The 20,595-nt window shown below is 64.5% G+C and overlaps 5 protein-coding genes across 5 annotated transcripts; 1 reads left to right on the forward strand and 4 right to left on the reverse strand.

The window, feature by feature from the left end:
* Window positions 1-832: 832 nt before the first annotated feature.
* On the reverse strand, window positions 833-4,279 carry H696_03146 (hypothetical protein; the record flags this gene model as incomplete). The annotated part of the gene is made up of 6 exons (XM_009497036.1): window positions 3,823-4,279; window positions 3,473-3,747; window positions 3,188-3,338; window positions 2,972-3,078; window positions 2,187-2,891; window positions 833-1,993 (listed from the first exon to the last, which is right to left on the reverse strand). The coding sequence occupies exons 1-6, from the start codon at window positions 4,259-4,261 to the stop codon at window positions 833-835; spliced, it is 2,838 nt and encodes a 945-aa protein (XP_009495311.1). The 5' UTR covers window positions 4,262-4,279.
* A 477-nt stretch (window positions 4,280-4,756) lies between these two features.
* On the reverse strand, window positions 4,757-7,141 carry H696_03147 (hypothetical protein). Its single transcript, XM_009497037.1, has 4 exons — window positions 6,498-7,141; window positions 5,805-6,429; window positions 5,126-5,663; window positions 4,757-5,013 (listed from the first exon to the last, which is right to left on the reverse strand). Exons 1-4 carry the CDS (start codon window positions 7,006-7,008, stop codon window positions 4,792-4,794), a joined length of 1,896 nt encoding a protein of 631 aa, XP_009495312.1. The 5' UTR covers window positions 7,009-7,141; the 3' UTR covers window positions 4,757-4,791.
* A 414-nt stretch (window positions 7,142-7,555) lies between these two features.
* H696_03148 (hypothetical protein) lies at window positions 7,556-13,954 on the forward strand. Its single transcript, XM_009497038.1, has 8 exons — window positions 7,556-8,147; window positions 8,354-8,863; window positions 9,041-10,600; window positions 10,787-11,974; window positions 12,124-12,323; window positions 12,440-13,101; window positions 13,238-13,444; window positions 13,595-13,954. Exons 1-8 carry the CDS (start codon window positions 7,767-7,769, stop codon window positions 13,846-13,848), a joined length of 4,962 nt encoding a protein of 1,653 aa, XP_009495313.1. The 5' UTR covers window positions 7,556-7,766; the 3' UTR covers window positions 13,849-13,954.
* A 140-nt stretch (window positions 13,955-14,094) lies between these two features.
* On the reverse strand, window positions 14,095-16,926 carry H696_03149 (hypothetical protein; the record flags this gene model as incomplete). The annotated part of the gene is made up of 2 exons (XM_009497039.1): window positions 14,095-16,394; window positions 16,509-16,926. 2 exons carry the CDS (start codon window positions 16,924-16,926, stop codon window positions 14,095-14,097), a joined length of 2,718 nt encoding a protein of 905 aa, XP_009495314.1.
* Window positions 16,927-17,747: 821 nt separating this feature from the next.
* On the reverse strand, window positions 17,748-20,578 carry H696_03150 (hypothetical protein; the record flags this gene model as incomplete). The annotated part of the gene is made up of 8 exons (XM_009497040.1): window positions 17,748-18,008; window positions 18,203-18,325; window positions 18,454-18,622; window positions 18,770-18,961; window positions 19,123-19,367; window positions 19,627-19,808; window positions 19,979-20,053; window positions 20,183-20,578. 8 exons carry the CDS (start codon window positions 20,576-20,578, stop codon window positions 17,843-17,845), a joined length of 1,548 nt encoding a protein of 515 aa, XP_009495315.1. The 3' UTR covers window positions 17,748-17,842.
* Window positions 20,579-20,595: the final 17 nt, after the last annotated feature.

Below are 20,595 nucleotides of genomic sequence, written 5' to 3' on the forward strand. Positions count from 1 at the left end.
GGGGGGGGGGGAGGGGGGGTGAAAGAGGAGAAGAGGGGAGGGATGCTGGCACCGGCATCGGAGGGATGCGTCTGCCAGGCGGGGGGCCCTTGGGCTCTGCAACATTGGTGGAGAATCCACGTGAAATGCACCCGCCGTGTGGACGAGGAGGGGGGAGGGAGCAGGATGAAAACTCCCTTGCCAAAACGAGTATAATTACCCTCCAGCGGCCCATCCCCTCCTTCCCCTGTATTCAGCCGCCAGTGCCCGATTCGTGCCCCCCCCCCCCCCCCTGCACACAAAGATCGGCTAGAGAGCGAAGCCCCCCGTATGCAGCCGCGTGCCTGTCCAGTCCCCCTCTTACTTTTCGCCTGGAGCAAGGGGTGTAGCCCCACCACTTGCTCGCCTTGAGGCCATGGGCTCGCGGCGAAGAAGACTGTCTTACACTGACACACACACACACACACACGCACACACAGAAAAAGGCGAAGGTAGGGAGTTCGGCATCCAGGAAGACAGGCCAAAACGAGCCGAGAGCTTCGCGTGATCGATGGCAGAGCGTGTCACATGAAATATGTCACCTTCGCAGGCAGCTGTGGAAGTGCCGGCGGATATGCGGCGATGTACATTGGCAGATCTATATTTCGGGCAGCGCAGGATGCGGAGGGACGGAGGTGGTGTGAGGAAGAAAGAGAGGCAACAAAGACCACTGCCGGTCCAGCCAGGCATCCTTGCCTTCCATGCCAAGGGGCAGTGCGCCAGGGAGGCTCTCGAGGGAGACCGGGGTCGGGGGAGCACAGCCAGGAAAGGGGAAAGGGGAGATAGCAGTGAGCGGGAGGGGAGAGGCGGTGTCTCACCGCTTGGCGGCAGAGCGCTTGCCCTTGCGGGCACCACCGCGGGCTGAGCCGGGACCCTTGCCACCCTTGCCGGCCCCGGCAGGGGGAGCCTTCTGGCTCATGCGGTTGCCACGCTTACCAGTGTTCTTGGGGTGAATGCCGAGGCGCTGGGCCGCATCGGCACTGACGCCACGGACACTGGCGAAAGGCATGCGCGGAGCGGCCACCGACTCAGAGTCACTGCCAGCCTCGACCGAGGTCGGGCGGCGCGCGTTGCGAGCGGCCGGCATAGCACCGCGGGCGAAGGTGGCACCACGTGTAGCCTGCGCGGCCGCGGTGCCAGCAACGGCCGCAGCCGCCATGGCACCCGTCGCACGCATATGCATGTGATGCTCTTCCGAATCGAAGTCGGAGTCAGTCAACCACGGATCGTCCTTGTCACGCTTGCCACTGACGCCATCCTCCACACCATCCTCCGTGAGGCCAAGGAGATGGGCAGTTTCGCGCTCGGCCCGAGTCAGGGGCATGGTGTCGAAGAAGGCCTCGATCTCGCGCTGGCGGCGCTCGGCAGGGCTTTCCTCGGTGTCCGACCCGTCCGCCACATGGTCAGAGTCGACGTCACCCTTGGCCAGGGAGGCTTCAAGCTTGCCAAGGTCGACCCCGGTATCGCGTTGGAACTGAGCGAGCATGGAATCCAGCGACTCATCCCCATCATCAGACACCTCGATGTCCGAGTCGTCGGAGAAGGTCAGCACAATTCGATTACCCCCGGACTTGGCCCGGTCCTTGGCCGCATTGCCGAGAATTTCCTGCAGATCATAGGTACCGGAGACTGGCTGCTCCGGGTCAAGTAGGTGGTCCACCTGGGCATAGCGATCACCCAAGTTGGCAGCATTGTTTTTGGATGCGCCACCGGTTGTGGCCGCGGCGGCGGCGGCGGCGGCGGTGGTGGCGGCGAGCGAGCCCGTTCTGGCGGCGCCAAGCTGCTGGAGAAGGCCACGGTCACTCGTTGGCTCATAGGGGACCACTGGAATGTCGGACACCTCGCGCGACTTGGCCGAGATGTTTCGAACATGGTCGCCCGGCTTCTGGCCGCTGAGCTTCTTCTTGTAGCGCTCGATGGTGTCGGCGTTCTCCTCGGGCGTCCAGCCGAGCGGCTGATTCTTGCGGATGGCGTCCTGTTTTGCCGCCCCCCCCCCCACAGTAAGAGAAGGATGGCGAGGGAATGATTAGCCACGGGACAGGGTAGGAGAGGGGAAGAGGAGGGAAAGAGAGAAGAGCCCAGGGATAGGGGCAAAGCAGGAAGGAAGCGACAAAGGAGGGCGCGAAGGGGGGGGGGGGGCGGCGGGAAGAAGAGACAATGCCTCATACCTGGATGGCCTGTGCCAGGGCTCGATCCTTGCGACCGATGAAGGAGGTCACTCGGCCGGTGCGCCCAGCGCGACCGGTACGCCCGGCCCGGTGGATGAAGTCCACCCCGCTGGCCGGGAAATCATAGAGAACCACATGGGTGGCGGCAAGGGTGTCGAGACCGCGCGAGGCGATGTCCGTGCACACCATGCCAGCCACCTCGCCGCGGGCGAAGGAGTCGACTCGCCGGGCGCGCTCCTCCAGCAGAAGGTCACCATGGACCTCGGCAAAGGGAAGCTTCCGGTCGTTGATCAGGAAGTGGGACAGGGCATTGCACCCCTTGAGGGTGTTACAGAAGATGAGGAACCGATCGTCCGGATGCTGCTTCAGCAGGCCCAGCAGCTGGTCGTGTTTGGAGCTCCCATGTCCGGTGATCGGGACAAAGGAGTAGTGCAGCCGCGGGAGGGACTTGTGCAGGGTGTCCGTGGTGACGTGTTCCACCTCATCGCCCTTGGGTGCATTGGCGGGACTGGCGCTCGTCGAGTTGGAGGCGGTCGCATTCTTGGTCTTGGCCGCCTTGGCAGGCTCGGGTTTGGTGTCGCCGGGCTTGGGCCCGGTGAGCGAGCGATTGGTGGTGAAGTGCTTGCGAATCAGTTCGTCAACATGCTTCGGCAGGGTGGCCGTGACGGCGATGAACTGGAACGGCCGGGGGGTGGTCTTGCGATGCTGGATGCCGCGCATGTGAGAATGTCAATGGCCGAGCTACACCGATGGAGGAAGGGGGAGGCATCGCAGTGGGGACGCACGCGAACGGACAGGAGGATGGAATTGAGATCCTCCTCGAATCCCTGGGAAAAAAGGGAATCCGCTTCGTCGAGGATGACAAAGCGAATGTCCGCGAAGGAGAGGAGCCCTGCAGAATGGGAAAGACGGGGGAAGCAATGTCAGCCGGCGGGTAAGTAGCACAGCAAGGAGAAGTAGCCGAGTGAAAAAGGATGAAGCCAGGAGGAGGAACGACGCACCGCGCTTCCGGTAGTCCAGCAACTTTGCCGGAGTTGACACGATGATGTCAACAGGACGCGAATTGAGTGACCGCCGGTGGTTGGCGATCGGCTGGCCGGCCAGCCCGGTGACCGTGAGTCGCGCATGGAGGGACAGTTCCTTGGCCACTTTCTGTTCGAGCCGGTGCGCGTCCATGCATCTTGCGGGGTCAGTGGGAGGATCATGCCCAGTGCGCCACGATTGCTGCCGGCACTGTGGAGCAAGGGAGAGAGGGAAGAAAGAAAAAAAAACATGTCCAAACGTACGGTGACCTGGAGGACAAGTTCGCGACTGGGAACCAAAATGACCGCGCGGGGGCGACCCTTCAGACGAAGATCAGGCAGGGTGACCAGCGGCGAGTTTAGCAGCGCCGCATGCTCCTCAGTCAGCTGCGTGGGATCCAGCTCGTCCAGATCGAGAGGCCCAGCGGCGTCACCATGGAGCTCCCGGCGCAGGGCATCAACACCACGCTGGTAAAGCTCCTCCTCATTGCGAAGCTGCTGGAAGATGGGCAGCAGATAGGACAGGGTCTTGCCGCTGCCTGCGTTGAGCAAGGTCAGAGGGAGGGAGGGAGAGAGAGCAGGGGGAGGAGAAGGGGGGAAGCGGGGGGACGCACCGGTTTCGGCGGCGACAATCAGGTGCTTTTGCGGTTGGATCTGGAGCGTATGCTCGGGAGAGAGGTTCATGCCCTTGGCAAGTACATCGAGCAAGGAAAGCTGCGAAGCGCCGCCGGTCGATGTTTCCGCGGATTTGTCGCTGTCGACATCGTCGGAGGAGGTGGCCGCGGGAGAGGCAGCCAGCACCGGGAGGTAGGGCTCACTGGCGAGGATCGAGGGGATTGCGGAGCGCTGAACCGGCAGCGGGGGCGCTCGGTCGCTGATTCCAACGCCCTTGTACAGGCCGTCCAGGATCTCCGGACGAAGGCCCATCGAGTGGAAGTGCCGGGAAACTCCGGACATGATGGCCGCAGCGGCGGCGGGGCGGGCTGAAAGAAGAGCCGTCCGGCCGGCCGCCAGCCGCGGCGCGGTGGCCAGTGTCCGAACAAGTCGGAACATTCCGGGGGAGGATGGAAGAGGGAGGGGGGGGGGGCGGAGCGCACAGGAAAAGGGGGATAAGGGGGGGGGGGAAGGGCAGGGTGGAAGGGGGAGGGGGGGAGGAGAGCGGGGCGCGATGATCACTTTTTTGTCGTGGGGACTTGGCCCCGGGCCCACTAAAGCAACCTCTCCAGGGTGTAGATTCCATCCGGGAGCCGAGGCAACGCGGATCGGCGTCAGCCGGCAACACGGCATGTGAGCCCGTGGCACGTGGCATCAGTGATCGGGTCGCGCCCCCTTTTCCCGGGCCCCAAATGCCACCGCACCCACTGATCGATTTCGGCCGTCGTTGTGCGTGCGTGGATGCGTGGATGCGTGCGTGCGTGCGTGCGTGCGTGGACGCGTGCGTGCGTGTGCGTGTCCGGTGTGTCTGGGACCACAGCCAAATCAGTGCAGTCTTATCCAGCACACTGTTCCCGGAGCTGGTGGTATTTGCTGGCGGGTCGGGACGCATGGTGGCGGTGGCGTGTCTATTTTCTTCGTCAAATGCCCTAGATCTGGTCATAATCGAGCAGTTGACCAACGAGGTCTATATGGTCCAGCCTCCGGACATTGATCACCCGGAAAGGGGCATTGCTGAGGGCAAGGGCCGAGTTTGATCGGGCGAGGGTGAATACATGGGCTTTCTCAGCCAGGCAGTCAATGAGACGCGACTGGCACTCGGGTTCCGACAGCTCGGCAATGTCCGTCGCGCCAGCTAGCCACAGGAGGGGCTGGTCCGGGGCGGAGAGGGGGAGGGGGGGGGAGGGGGGTGTCAGAAAGCTGGGAAGGATTTGAACTCGCGCGTAAATGCCCCCGCCCTGAAAAAGAGGAGAGGCGACTTACCTTCGTTGTCAGGGTGACAACCTGAGTGGCAGAGCCATCAAGCAACTGCACATCGAGCTCAGCCGCGTTGGACTCATTCACCAGTCGCAAGCGACCGATGACGGTGATGACCACAGCATGAACTTCCGGTTGGGAGGAGCTGGTCACCTCGGCCGCACATTCAAGCGGAATGGGAGCCGGGCGGCTGATCGCAAGTGAATAATCATCCCGGAGGGGCTGCATCAGGTGCATGGGCTTTTGAGAAGCCGCAAGGTGTGGCGAGTCTGTCAGCGGCGAGGAAAGCAAGTCCACCACGGTTGCTGCTGGCGGATGCATCGCCCTGCCAGGAGTGGATGGAACGACAGCTGGGCTGGATACGCCGCGGGCCGGGGTTGATGGGACATTGGTCGGATTCGGCGGGACAGCGCTCCTCGACGCGGCAGGAGCCGCCCCTCGGGCAAAGGGTGCGGTGGAGTCCAGCTCCACCATCGTATCCACCTGTGGGATGGCCGAATGAACGATGGGCACTTCTTTGACGCCAGCAGCGACTCGACGCTTGCTGGAGGGCAGGAGAGCAGCGGACACCGGCACTTGGGGTCAGCTCGATGAGGTGCAGCGGGGGGAGAGGGGGGAGAAGAAAGGGAGGAAAGAAAGATGCTCCACCGTTTCCACCTGCATGGCCGGATGTGGATGTGCGCACTTGAGTTCGGCCTCGGTTCTTTGGATGAAGAGCACATCCTCCGAGGGAGTTTTGGTTGTCGGCTGGAAGGGCGGGATGTAGAGAACCCGCATGGAGGTGGGCTCCACGAGCAACAGGCAATTTGGCTCGGACAATTGGGCGTCCACAGTGAGGGGCGAGTGAAAAGTCCCAGCACTGAAGGACAGAGCGGGGGCGCGCTTGCGTGTGGCCTTGCCAGCGCCCCCCGGGGGGGCTGTCGGAGGTGGCACCCGGGGCTTCCGGTTCCGGTGGGTCCGGTGAACATACTGACCGCCATCGGGGTGGAAGGGACAAATGCAAAGGGGATTTTGGATGAGGACCTTGGATCCCGGGCGAAGGGTCACCGCTCGGACGCCAGCAACCGGGGCCAGCTCCATGGCCGCCAGGCGCAGAGTGCCAGCCGACAGGAGCAGCCGGTGCGTGGACTGGCCCACATACTCCTTGGGATTGTCATCCGGCCGGGACGATGGGCCATCAGCAGGGGGGCCGTCGCCTTCAACAACCTCGGCGGCGGCTGCCCCGCCAGGTCGCCTGCCAAGCCGCCCTGGGGTGTCTTCATCCTCGTCGTCTGATGAGCCCTGGCCACCGAGACCCTCGATCCAGCGAACTGCACGTCGCATGGGGAGTGTCAGTATGAGCAGGGGGAGGGTGCGGTAGAATGATCTGCTTTCATACCCTCCTTCGATAGCCGGGAATCGATGCGATCCACTTGCTGCACCAAGGACGAGGAGATGTCATCACAGCGGAGGACCTCCAAAAGGAAGGTCCCGGGCAGGACGGACCCCCGACCGGGATGGGGGGTTCCAGCCGGCCGTGAAGCAGCATTTATTCCATTCAATGCCTCGGTCAGGCGCCGATCTTGGGCCGAGCCGATGGTCTTGGCCAGGGGTTCGGCGAGCAGGCTCCGAGCAAGGTGCAGGGCCCCCGATGCACCACGGGGATTGGACCTCCGGGCGCTGGCGGACCATGAATCAATCGGCCACCGGGGACCGCGAATGCTCGAATCCGGCGAATGGAAGCCAAACAGACCGAGAGACTTCTGAAAGGCGGCCCCGGTGGTGTCGACCGAGGATCCTTGCTCGGGGGGCTGCGAGGCGACACTCGCGATCCAGGCCGGAGATGGCTGATCTGACAGACGAAGGCCCTCCGCCAGGAAGGCTGAGAACAGCTGAGTCGCGTCGCCCATCACCAGAGTGATGGCTTTCGCGAGGCCTTTGGAGGAGGTCAAAGGAGTGGGGAGGGGGGGAGAAGGGGGGAAGACGAGGGACGCGGCGGAAGGAGGTTGTGGGGAACAAGGGGCGGGGGAGGGAACGAGGGAGCACTTTCCTGCGCTTCTGAGGGGGCAAGTCTCGGGGGGGTGGGTTCCCCATTGATGGGGGGGAAGGGGGGGGGGGGCCGGTGGCGCGATCGTCTCGGCTGGACATCCGCCGACCGGAGGCCTCGATGGCGTGGGCACCTGCAGCCGATGTCCCTCCCTCCTTGGGCCGGCGCGATCCCTCAACTGCCGATGTACCGGCGGTCTCGTTCATCGCCGAGGGGTACCCCCCGTGAAGGCTTCTGCGCTGGCTACGGCCGAGCCCCGTCCGCTCTGGGTCGGAGACAGTGGGCCGGCTCTCGGGGCCCGGCTCGGTTCGGTGGGCTAGCGAGTTGCCGGCCGGCGTGGAAACCATCATGCTCATCCTTGAGTGACCGGCCCCGGGGCCTGGTGCTTCCTCGGCGCGCCAGCCAAACGCCCGCGCCCGCCCGCCTGTATAATCCACACGCACACCAGACGAGCGCGAGCACGCACGCACGCCGGACACCACCCCATCCTCCACCTGTTTCTCCTTCCTTCTTTCCCTCCCTCTATCGCCTTCCCCCTCTCTCTCCCCTCCCTCTATCGCCTTCCCCCTCTCTCTTCCCGGTCTCTCGCCTCGCCAACGCCCTTGCCTACAAGCCCGGACCATGTCCCTCCTGCCGGGTCCTCTTGGCCAAACATCCGGCGGCCGGCAGACTGCTCGGCTGTATAGCCCTCCGGGTCCGCGGGAGCCCGGATCCCCGGTGCCAGTGGTCCAGCTCTTTGCCAAGCCGGCCGACCTGGATGCTCTGGCCGAGCATGTTCGCCGGTGTCCAAGCGATCGCTCCGCCGCCCTGGAGCAGCTTCGGTTGCTGTTGGACTCGAGCTTTTTCGGCCGGCGAAACCCCTCCTCCTCGCAGTCCTCCGACCTGTCTTCCAGCCCTGCCGGGCAGCTGGCCATCCCGGATGTGCAACCGCGCGACATGCAGCCCACACCCTCCGGGGTGCCAACTCGCATGCAGCAGCTCCTGCTTCGTTTCGCAGCGCGAGTGCGTCCCCCCCCCCCCCCCTGAGTCTCTCTCTCTCTCTCTCTCCCTCGTTGCTTAAACAGCCCCTTCTTTCGTGAGCCCCCCTCCCCTTCGTGTCTGACATGCTGTCCCTTTCCCCTGCCGCGCATTTTCTTTCTTCCTTCCTCTCTATCTCTCTGCCTGCCTCTCCGCCGGTTCCTGCCTCTCTTCGACTCCCCATCGGAAAGCTCGTTCTCTTGACGCCGCTGTCACTGGCGGAAATCGAGGCGGCCGGCCCGGACGTCGCTCAATACCATGTGATGCGAGAGCTGCTGCGGCGCAAGAACCAGGCCGACAGCCTCCAGTCCCCATCTGGGGCGGCCTCGGCCGATGTTCTCCCGGTGGACGGTGCCTTTTGCACGGTGATGGTACTGCGTTGGCTGCTGCGGCACTTCAGCCGGCGCACAGCCAGCCCAGCTGGCAACACGGCCGGAAGTGGAGGCAACACTGCCGCCGGCGGTGGTGGCGGTAGTGGCAGCAGCGCCAGTGTCAGTGGCCTTGCGAGTAGCGGCCCGGGCATCTGGCTCGCGCACCAGGAGGCTGCTCGTCTGGAGCCCCATCCGGCCGTCCCTCCCCCGGGGAGTCTCTTTTCCACCGGGTCGCTTACTTTCCCCGGGAAGGTGGCCATCCTGACCGATCTCGGTTTGCCCGAAAGTCCGGCGCTCTGTATGGATCTGTTGTTTGATCTGCTGACCGGGGTGCGTCCTTGGATTTGCAAGGGCTTTGGTGCTCTCTATCCCTGGTTGCTGTTGCTGTGGGGGTTTCTTTCCTTCCCCCTCGGCCTGCCTGTCCCCTCTCTCAAACCAAGCCTCCCCGCATGCGAATTGACCTCTCCTCTGCTCGCTCGGCCGTCTGCCTCACTGCCCTGTGTCCAGACTCGCCTCGATCGCCACCTCTTCAGCGAGCACTTTGGTGATGAGGTGGCCTTCGAGCGCTTCCGCCTGGCTTCATTCCTGGATCTGCTTCGTGGACTGTTCAGTGAGCTCGCCGCCACTGGTGATCGAAATTTGCTGCCACTGGCTCGTCGGGCAGCGGAGCAGGCTCTGGCCCTGGCCACGCGTCTGCCCGCTGGGCTGGAATGTCCCGACGCATTGTCGGCTCTGACGACTTCCCTGCATCGGGCAGTGGTGGCGCTGGAAAGTGCACCTCTGCCGGCCTCCACTGCTCCATGCTTGGAGGGGGATTTTGTGTCGTCCTTTCCGGAGTTCCGCTGCCCCCTTGCACATGATGGCGATGCTGCCGGCCCGGCATCGGGCTCTCTGGCGGCGGGTCCCTTCTTTGTCAATGACGAAAAGGCCATGGTCGTCGATGCCCAGGAGCCTCGGCCCGCGGAGGAACACTTTGGCCTGTGGTCTGCAGGGGCTCTGCTGCCCTTTTTGCCTCTGCCGGGAGCCGTTCGGGCGCGACTTGGCGCCCGCCGGCCGGGACTCCCACGGATCCTGCGCGACTTGGGGGACTTTTCACCGGAAGAGATGGAGTTCCCGATGCCGGCCCTTCGAGCGGGCAAGGCCACCGCCCGGCAGTCCCGAGCTCGGGGCTCGAAGGAGCCTCTGACGTCTCGGTCTCCCGGGAACAGCACCTCGGCTGACCAAGAGGCCGGCGCTGAGACCGGGCCCACCGGTGTCCCTTCGATCACCCTTCCCCCGGCCCCGGCCCCGGCCCCGGCCCCGGTCTTGCCCTCAGTGCCAGTGCTCCCTCCGGTTCCGATGTTGCCCCCGGCCCCGGTGCCCGTGCCGAGTGAGAGACCCGAGTCTGGGGGTGGCCCGGTGTCGGCCCCGGCCCCGGCCCCGGCCCCGGCCCCGGCCCCGGCCCCGGCGCCCGGCGGTTCGCTCATCGACGCGGCACGCGCCCATGAGGATGGCATTGTCGGAGTCCTACGCCAAGCCGTGCGGGACCCATCGCTGCTGGATCTGCAAACCAAACTCTGCAAGATGTGGACCCTGATCAGCGATCACAATCGCATCCGCAAGGTTCTGGACGTGGTGCAGTACATTGAATTCCTTCAAGCCCTGCTGAATGAGCCCTTCCTTTCCAGCCAAACGGTATTGCCATTCGATTTGCTGGCAGCCGGCGCCTTCCGGGCGGATGCAATTGCTGCTGGACATGCGGCTGGGCTTCCGCAGCTTCCCAGTGCCCCGGGGGCCAACCCATCAGCCGCGGCAGCCGATGGTGGTGAAGCCACCGGCGGATCGCCCCCCGGCCAGTCGGCCACCGGTTCCGGCTCGACTCCCGGGTCGCCAGCCACGACGGTCACATCGGTCGATGCTGACGCCCTCGCGCGGTATGTCCAATTTGTGGATACCTTCCGCCAGGAGTCGCCGGTGACTCGGCGCCGGAGGCGCATGCGTCTTGGCTTTGCCGTGGTCGAGCAGCTGCCTCAGCGCGTGGTCAAGCACATTTGCATGGTGCTTCCCTTCCCCCCGCCGCGGGTGTATGTGCGTCCTTCTCTCGGCATGCCCATGTGCTTGGGCTTCCCTGTTGGCGCCCCCCCCCCCCCCCCCCCTCCCCCCTGGCCCCAAGTCGACATGGGCCCTTTTAGATGCACATGTGGCGATGCCCCGCGCCTTGCCCTCCCCTCTCCCCCTCCGCCACATGTCACTGACACTCTTCCATCCTGAAAGGCTGATCTACTGGCTCTCTCTTGTGGCCGCGCAGCAAGTATGATTGCTGCCTCTCTTGTGGAATTGCGGCCGCCGACGCGGCAGCTTCTGCCGGAGAGTGAACCCGGTGCCGGGGCGCTGGCCGAAATTCTTGGCGGCATGCGGGACCTCCGAAGCATCCTGGCCCGTCTAAACCAAACCCTCGCTCCTCCTGCGGGTGGTCCAGCCGAAAGCCCCGCGCGGCCCGTTTTTGCCCAGTGGTTCTTGCTGGCAACAGCCAGGTGGGTCCGCCAGCGTGACCATCAGCCGGCGTGTCGCGTGCCGCGCTTTGATGCACTGGATCGTGTGGTGACCGCGGCCGGGGCCCTTCGCAGTGGGGTGTCCCCGGCTGCGGCTACGGCTGCGGCTGCGGCTGCGGCTGCGTCTCCGACCGACCCGCAGGATCCGGAGATGTCCTTGATTTTGGCCGCCGAGGAGGCATCTGCCTCGAGTGGCGGGTTCTTCCCGGTGGTGGATGGTCTCCGGGCAATTGCCCACAGCCTCCTTCGATGGCTGGTTTTCCAGCTGGATGACTTCCCGGCTGCCGTGCTGGAGCGCGCTCTTCCGGCGGACCGGCGTCTGGTGGCCGAGGCTTCCACCGGCCCGGTGGGCACCGACACCGGGGCGCTTCCCCTGTTGGCGGGGCTTGGCCTGCTGTCCGAGCGACTGCCCGCGCCATTGGCCCCGAGCGAGGCCACTCTGGGGCGTTTGCGCGGTCGGCGTCTCTTCCTCGTGGCACAGCCGCTGCTCGAGTCTCTGGATCCGCGCGTGGGGCTGGTTTTCTGGATGCTCCTTTGCTCGCTGTGCAGCCGGACTGCCTTTGAGACGCGGCGTCTGGCCACCGGTCGCGTGTCCGGGTCATCGCCCGGGGCCGGGGCCGCGGGCGCTGGCGGCTGTGTTTCCCCGGGTGCCGGGGGCCTTGCCGAGTTGCTCGGTGGCCGGGGCCGGCATCGGTTGGACACCTTCACCGATCCGGCTGCCTCATGTGGTTCCTTGTCGGTCCTCTGCTTGGATCTGGAGCAACTGCGTGAATCCGGTGACCCACTTGACCCGGCTGCCATGGTGCCAGATGTGCCCGGCTTGCGTGGGTGTTCGACTCTTCTTCATCGAGTTGGTCGGTTTGCCGACCGGCAGCTGGCCGCTTCGCTGGCGGTGAGACCGCTTGTCGCAGTGCGTTTGACCAACGATTGCGTGGTCTTTTGTCCCTGTCTGAGGGACGGGGCGAGGAGGATATCCCTCTCTCTCTCTCTCTCTCTCTCTCTCTCTCTCTCTCGAGGCTGACCATTTTCATCTTCAAACTCCCGATCGCCTTCGAGCAGGTTGATGCACTGGCGCATTTCATCGTGGACGCGGGTCGGTATTGGCTCGTTCCGGCCCTTCAGGCACTCCACCAGGCTCGCCCCATGCCACCCCGGCCACGCTCCCTTGGCCTGTCGTTTGACACCGAGCTGCAATTGGCCTTCTCAGCCGCTTACATGGAGCTCTATCACCAGACTGGCCAATCGGCCGAGGTGATCCGGTATGGCGAATTCCCCCTCCCCCTCCTGCCCCGTGCCCCCTCCCGCCCCCCTCCCCTCTCTTCATCGTGCACTCACCGGTATGCTGCTTTGCGCCATGCTAACCTGTCCAATGAAGCACCTTCGCCAACTCCGGGATTGGGGACGTTCTGCTGGCCGACGCGATTGGCATCGGTCCAGGTGCCACACGAGTAGCCCTGCCGCAGATTGATGCTCTGTTGGAGGATATCTGCCCGGATGCAAGCGCCGGCTTCGCCGCACTGGCAGCCCTGCGTCGGCGCCAGGTGGCCGAAGTTGCCGGCCCCGGCGCGCCGGCCGCCCCAGTGTACGGGTCGATTCGCCAATTGCTGGATGAGGGTCTTTCGCTGTTGGCTCGGCGGGCCGTGCGTAGCCTCGTCGAAGCATCCCCCTTCGCTGGGGAATTGAACCGGCCCCAGGGGGCTTGTGCAGCTGCCTTGGCCGCAGTCACTCCCCTGCCTGGGGACCATCCCCTGGCCGCGGCATCGCTGCTGGACCTGCAGCCGGCCGCCGGTGCGGTGGTCTATGCCCCGGGGCTGCTGGGCCCGGATTTGGGCGACACGGCCTTCCGGGCTGAGCCTGGCTCCTCGTTGGCTCGGTATGGGCCAAATTCCGGTCCCCTGCCGGCGCCTGTGGCCCAATCCGAGGAGCGTCTTCTGTTGCTGGTCGCCAGCGAGGCACTGGCACCGCGCTTGGCGGCGACACACGAGTTCCATGTGCTCTTGATTCATCGTCTCGTGGTGGCTCTGGTCGCGGAACGGCGTGCGTGTGCCCTCCTGCCCATCTCTCCCTCGGTCTTTCTCTCTCTCTCTCTCTCCCTGCCTTTGTCTCTGTGTCCTGGTGACAGGCATCCGATGCATTTACTGACTCCCTGTCGGCCTGGTGGGTGTGTTTGCAGGGCATGCGGTTGCGGCACTCGTCTGCCAGCTGATTCCGCTGGAGTTCGGCCACCTCTTCCATCCGATCCTCGAGGCGGCACCCGCAGCCGTGGCCCGGTTTTCGGATTTACTGGCTGGCCCGAACTTTCTCCGACCCAGCCTCGGTCACTCGCTCGAGGAGCTTATCCATTTCTCGTGGGAGCCACGCTTGCTGCAGTCCCTGGCAGGTGCGCTGTTGCTTCGCTGCCCCTCTCGTCTCCCTGCCGGCCCTTCCCCTGTCTTGCGATCATCTTGTGCGAGCGGCCCCTTTGCCCTTGACTGACCTTCTCTCTCTCTCTCTCTCCTCCTCCCACTCCTGATCCCGATATCGCCGTTAGGCATCATCAAGCACCAGGGCCCAGCCGGATCGACTCACCCATCCTTCACACGTGTGTCCGAGGCAATCGCTCGCCGGCCGGTGCTCATCCCCCAACACCGAAAGGCCCTGTTGGCTGGAGAGCTCCTGCGGACCATTTGCTCGTCCTCCCGCGTCCGAGATCAGCTCTCCGGGCAGCTTGTCGCTCGACAGCAGCTTGTCGATGGATTTGAGACGGCACCCAAGCATGAGCTTGCCTTCCTTGCCTGGGATTAACCCCCCCCCCCCCCCGCCCTGGGAAGGTCGCCTGGGGGGAGGGGTTTGGCGCCCGGGGACCCTGCCTTTGACACATGCAATAGACTTCCACATCCCTGGTTTGGCACTCAGATCGGATTTCGAGGGAGCACATTCAATGTGGGTTGTGTGAGTGTTTTTTTTTTGCACCCCAAAGAGGAGGAGGCAGAGGAGGGGGAAGGGGAGAAGAGGGGAAAAGACACGGGAAAGGAGGTGGCGCGCCGCCCCTTACGGGGCCAGATGGTCAACACGGCGAGCACGGAGCCGGAGCTGAGGCGTGACATCCTTGCTGTCATCATCATCGCCATCCACAGGGGCAGGGCTTAGCCAAACCTCCAGCTCAATGGCGTGCGCGTTCTCCTCCCCCGGGGGGAGAAGTAGCACACCATGCTTCAGCCAATGGGCAGCCTCGGCAAGTGGGGAATCATCAGCCCGGGGCTCCCCGGGGCCGGCATACCGAATGGAGAAAACAATGGAATCGGCCAGATGCCTGTCCGAGGGGCTTTTGCAACGAAGCAGGGCTCGAGCTACGAGAGTGGCACCAGTCCCTGGCGCTGGCAGCGCGTCGGCGGAAAAGTCGACCCTCCAGACGGCCGGATTTGGGCAAGTGTCTCCCAAATCGGCTTGGGTATCCAGCAGCCGGTGGGGATATTGCCCAAGGGCATATGCCTCGCAGAGGGAGGACCAGCCATCACCTTGCACGACCGCAGCCGAGTCGAGCGACCCGGTGACCGAGGAAAAGTGCGCCAAATCCAAAGCAAGGGGGGCTGGCCGGGAGCTCGACCGGCCCCAAGGCGTCTCATGGAGAGACCAATCGACGAGCAGCGGCCGGGGCAGGGGTGCATGCGCCTGCCACAGCTCCGGCAGAGCGGCCAGCTGCGCATGCAGGGAAAAGCCTCCGGGCGCCAGATTGGCAATGCCGGCGTCAAGCGCCTGTCGGGCCATGCCCCAAGCGCCGAGTGCCTCGAGCCAGGGCAGCTGCCCCTGGCACGCGCCGAGGAAAGGCTCCTGCAGGAAGACATCCCAAGGGGCCGCGTGGGGGGCATTCGAGAGGGCACAGTGCGGGAGCAGACGCACAGTCAGCGCCCCCGGGGGATGCCCATCAGCCAGGACATCTCCCGGCCAGGATCCCAGTCGCCCGGCCACAATGTGCACATCGGGGAAGGCCGCGGCGAGGGCCGTCTCGGTGGCCGCCACCGGACTGGAGCTTAGGTGACTGATGAAGATGACCCCTGCGAAGTCCTGCTCAAGGGCCGCGGCCACAATCACCAAAGGCAGGGCATGGTCATCTGCGCGCACGAGAACACGTCGAGAGCCACCGAGCCCGGGGGATGTCGCCCGGTCAAGAGCCCATCCCGCTGCCCGGCGCTGTGGCAGCCAATACCCCGGCCCGAGATTCAGTTGGGCAATGCGCTCACGCGACAGGCGATGGTGCAGCCGGCAGTGGCAACTCCCCGGGCCGGCGGGCGGGAAGTCCGAGGCAGGAGCCGGGTCGGCGCCGGGCCGAGCATCTGCCCACATGGCCCAGGCATTATGCCACACGCCGAGAGTCACCGAGGTGGGCGCTTCGTCCCCCGCAAGGGGAAACGGCCGGGCCAGAGGGCAAAGGATCTGTGTCCAGTGATCACGCCAGGGGTACGGCCCGGCAGCCAGGGCATCTGGACAGCCGGAGGCTGCCCATTCGGGGGCGGTGCTGATGCGCAACGGCCGGAAGGCATGCTCACACCCACGCTGTAGCTGCTCGCTGGCAGGGCACCCACACTGCTCCGAGATGAAGGCCGCATCGTCGTCGGCCAAGTGCCCGGCCATGGATGGCTCATTGTCGGCCGGGATGGGGATGGAGTCGGGAAGGAAGAGGTCGGCCGTCCACCACACAAGCAGAGCCTCGGCCACGGGGGGACCACCGCCGGTGCCGGGGGTCCGAGGCAGGAGAGGGACGCAAGCGGATCGACTAAACTCCGGCTCATCGCCGCAGTCATCCTCGCTGTCATAGCCATCGGTCGTATCACCGGTGTCGGTTTGGCTCGCCCAGGCATCGGCCTCGCTGTCACTGCCATCGATGTCACGGTACAGGGGGGCGGGATGCTCGGCCCCCGGGCACTCGCCGAACCACGGGCGCTCGGGATGCTCGCGCAGGTCAAAGCTCAACGCTCGCCAGGGCAGGGTCAGTGGCTGGATCTTGCCCTTCATGGATGGGGAGTTGACCTGCACGGAGAGGGGCACCGGGAGGGCGTGGCAGGGAATGGCCGACCCGTGAGCCGGCAAGGTGGGCGACTGAAAGTGCAGTGTCTCGCCGGCCGGGCCGACGCCCACCTGCGCGCCGGCACACGAGAAGGAGGCCGACACCGAGGGGGCCACGGCCACCAACTGCATGTAGAGGGTTGCCCGAGCTGGGACCACAGGCGCGCCGGGCTTGAGCAAGCCCCGCCGGCGAGCATCCCGCACAACGGCCAGCAACCCCTCGCCGACCATCTCATTGTCCAGGAGTTCGGTCACCAGAAGGTCGGCTGGGCCGCCGAGATGTCTGTCTGATGTGGCACAGCAGAGATGGAGTTAGAGGGGCGAGTTGCTTGGGCCATGTCCCGGCTTTTTGTCGGCCCACTTTGCGCATTCAAACGGGCCCACACTGGGCCACATCGTACTGGGTAGCAATGAGGTGCTCCTCTTGGCAAGCACCCGCACCGGGGCCGGGTGCCTCGAGCCGGACGTGCAGCTGGCCTCGCCCGGGGGGTTGTCACGGACCACTCTCTGGGCAGCCGCAGCCACGAGGGGCACCGCTTCGCAAGCAACTACCTCACTCACAACCCCCGGAGGAGCCACTCGGGCCGCCAGCAAGGCCAGTAGCCCGCTGCCTGTGCCGATGTCCAGCACTTTCAGACCGCCCGCTGGACGTCGGTCCGGTTGGAGGTGAAGCTGCTCAAGGGACAGCCGCAGGCCCCGGGCAAAGGCGGCATTTCGCTCAAAGTCCAGGACCATCGACGCGTGCAGGGAATCCGCGACCGCCTCCGAGGAGTCCATATGGCCGATGGTGGTGGGAGGGTCGGAGGGCGGTGCCAGCATGGGGGGGCCATGCCGCGCCACCACTGCCGCCTCAGACGGTGCCATCATTCCGAACGTCGACAGATGCCCAAGGGAAGGGAGTGGCCAAGGTGTGAGGCAAAAGGAGGGGACTTCAAGGAATAGGGGGGGGGGGGAGGGGGCGGGGGGTATGGAGCCAAGTTGCATGCGCGGGACCCAACACCAGGGCCCATAAATAAATGCCCACCGCCGTCATCATCACGACCCTGCGCGGTTCCCTGGCCGCCCCCCGTATATTGTGCCCGAGAGAGCGTGAGAGAGCGAGAGAGCGAGGGAGGAAAATGTCCACGTCTTTTTTATCTATTTCAGCGGGTGGGAGAGGTATATACTTCGGCTGAAGGGAAATGCGTGCGGAAGGCGCGCAAAGTAGCACATGTATGCATGGTCGAGGGGGAGCACATGCCAGGGGGTTGGGGGGGACGAAGATAATGATACAAGGAGGCTGGCCCGCACGCGGACATCATGCAAAAACAGACATGCACCTGTTTGCACCTTCGCACAAATGGCAAACGGGGGGGGGGGGGATTGAGAGCCGGCGGATCGCACCTGTTTCCTCTCAGTTCCTCTCTCTCTCTCTCTCTTTCTCCCGGCGCTCCGACGTCCAGGTCCCGCGTGCCCCGCGGCTGATGGCGGGAGCATGTACTCCGTTGGCAACTGAAATGGCTGGATGTTCCCACGCGTCGGGGATCTCCTCGGGTACCATGATGGGCTTGAGGGCGCGGGAGGGGGGGGGGGGGGGGGGGGGGGGGGAGAGGGAGAGAAAGCTGGAGGGAGAGGGCCTTCTAAGCCGTGTGTCTTCTCTCTCTCTCTCACACACACACACACAGCTGGCCTCACAAAGCACAGAGCCGCCCTCCAGAGGATACCCCGGGAGGGGAAGGCCAGGCCTGCCTATGGCTCAGGGAGTCCCAGAGCCAGTCCGAGGAGGAAGTCGAGTGCCTGGGGAGACCACACGCGCGGTGTAGGTCCCCATGGAGGTGGCCTCCTTGCGGGGCTGGAGGACGGGCTCCTGGTCTGTCTCGTAGGCCCCGGCCACGGTTTCCGACATAGTAAGCGGGAAGGGGCTTGTTTTTTTTTTGATTCGACAATGCGCGCAAGTAAGGAGAATGGGATTGCAGGTCGGTCAGGGAGGGGCCGGGAAAGGGCGCGTGCATGAAGCCGGCATGGGCATAAGTGTATGTGCATGCGTGCGGCGTGCGGGTATGTGGATCGAAGAAGAGGCGCGAGGCAGGGCGCATGCAGGAGGTGGAAGACATACTTCGTCGTCGGCAGCGTTGCCATGACCTTCTCGCCCAGAACCGAGCTGTGAAGGCGGATGGGCGACGGTGGCGGGGCGGCCATGAGCAGCTCGCGCGCAATGCGGTGGAACTGCGGGAGGTATCTTTTTTTTTTTTTTTTTTTTTTTGCGCCGGCGGGAAATGGGGCCGCACGAAAGCATGGTGAGAAAGAGGCTTGACACGAGGCGAGATTAATCGGCACCGGTGAGGAGGTTCTCAAGGGCGGACGCACTCCAGAAGGTAGACCTGCTGTGGACCGACCACAGACCCTGGGCGCATGAGGCGGAGGTAGCCGATCGCCGACATGGGCCCGGGGAATCCCGCAAAGGCCAGCATCGAGGCGCAGATGAGCGTTCCCGTGCGGCCGAGACCGGCCATGCAGTGAAGGGCAATGCTGCCATCTACATGAGTGGCCGCACAAGAGGGCAAAATGGGGGATTGCCCCGGTAGCAGGGACCAAAGGGAAGGGCCAAGGAGGGCACACGGGTCAGTGAAAGGGCCAGCGGGGGCATTTCCCCATCAATGGAGGAGGGGATGGTTGCACGCACTGCGAGAGTACTCTCGAAGAACCAGGGCCAAGAACTGCTGGAGCACGACATCCGGAGGGTTGTGCCCGTCGGGGTAGATCATGTCAAAGTGATCGAAGCCCTGGTGTTGGAAGTAAGCGCGGTCATAATTGGCGTTGTTCAAACGGACAACCGTGGAAATGCCTTGGGACTTGAAGGGGTCCACATAAATGGCTGGCCGGAGGGGGGAGGGGGCAGCGGCAGCGACGGTCAAGTCGGGGAGGAGGATTGGTGAGAATGCGAAGGACGACGAAGGGAGGGGGGAGAGGAAAGAACCAACACCGCCCCCCGGGGGGAGGGGGGCAAGTTTGCCCTCGCCCCAGGTGCACACGCACATGGATGCTGATGAGGAACGGCCAGGTCCGGGCCAGCGAAGGCCAAGAGGCCGCAGCAGCGATCTTCAACCTGAGCCGCGGTCGACTTGACCGGGGAAAGCTTGCCCTGTTGAATGAGACGCTGCCGAGTGGCCAGCGTCTTGCGCCGGGCCTCCGGAGGCGGAACAACCCAGTTCCAGTCACCCTGATTGGGGTGGTCACGGAAGAGGTACTCCTGCACGCTGAAGGTGGAAAGATCGAACCACCTGGACAAAAGAGACGGAGCATACCGAGCCCGAGGGGAGGAAGCGGGGGGGGGGGGGAGAGAAGAGCGAGAGCGAGAGCGAGAGCGAGAGAGAGAGAGAGAGAGAGAGAGAGAGAGAGTAAGGGACGGGCCAGGAGGTAAGGGGAGGAAGGGCGAAAGAAGAGGCAGAGGCACTCAAGGGAAAGTCGGAGATCCCTCCCTCCATGCGGAGGAGGGGGAAGGGAGGGCATGTAGGCGGGTGAGATGAGATTTGCTCGCACCCGAGGTCGCGTGCGTGAATCAACCCAGCAAGGCAGTCACGCGGGGAGAGATTGGCAAAAGTGGCCGGCGGGGTCCAGTAGGAGGGGTCGCGGAAGAGCTTCAGTTGCCCATTCGGCTGTGACCGCATGCACTCATTGACATAACGGTCGATGGCGGTCCACTGAGCATCATGGAAGAGGGTCTGTGCCGGCACATGGCGCCGGCAGCACATTGGGTCCGTCGCACCCGCCCGGGAAGGGGGGAGATCGCCGGGGAGACGTGTCGTCAGTGGAAGAGGCGGAGAAAAGGTGAGGAGGAAAAAAAAAAGGACGATCACGCCCTTCCCTTCGGCCCCGGCAGATGTCCACATACCACGTATGCTCCCAGAAGGACGACAGCATTGGAGCAGTCCTCCTGGGACTCCTGGTCACAGATCAGCACAATGAGCTGAGCATGGAAGGCCCACCCGGGGAGTGGAGGAAGCACAGAAGAAGCCGGGAATGGAGGGAGGGATTTCTTGGTCAGCATTTGATCAGGAGGCGGAAAGGCGGGCACAGCATGGGGAGCCACACTTACATCCGGTGCCTGGGACAGGGTGGAGATATGCTGCTTGATAAAGTGGCCCAGGCGGACGCTCTGGGCAATGTTGAGGGGCCCGAAGTCCAGCAGGAAGCTGGTGTACGGCGTGACAACATGTCCCATGGACACCAGCAGAGCCGAGGCGTTGGTGGAGGAAGAGGCATGGTCGCGTGGGCTTGATGGCCGGCGCTGGGCGGCCGCGGGCGGAACATCAGGGCCCGGCAGGAAAGTCGAGTCGTAGGGGAGCGACAGCTTGTGGCAGTCATCAAGCAGGTGATAGGGGGCAAACCAAAGGCCCACCTGTGGCCCACCCTGGGGGTGTGGCAAGAGCACCACCTCGTTAAGGAGGGCTGATGCAATGATGCTCAGGTCATGGCGGGAAGTTGGGGTCATCGCACGGGAAGTGGGGG

Source organism: Fonticula alba (assembly GCF_000388065.1).
Source record: "Fonticula alba strain ATCC 38817 unplaced genomic scaffold supercont2.4, whole genome shotgun sequence".
In the NCBI taxonomy this organism is placed as follows: Eukaryota; order Rotosphaerida; family Fonticulaceae; genus Fonticula; species Fonticula alba.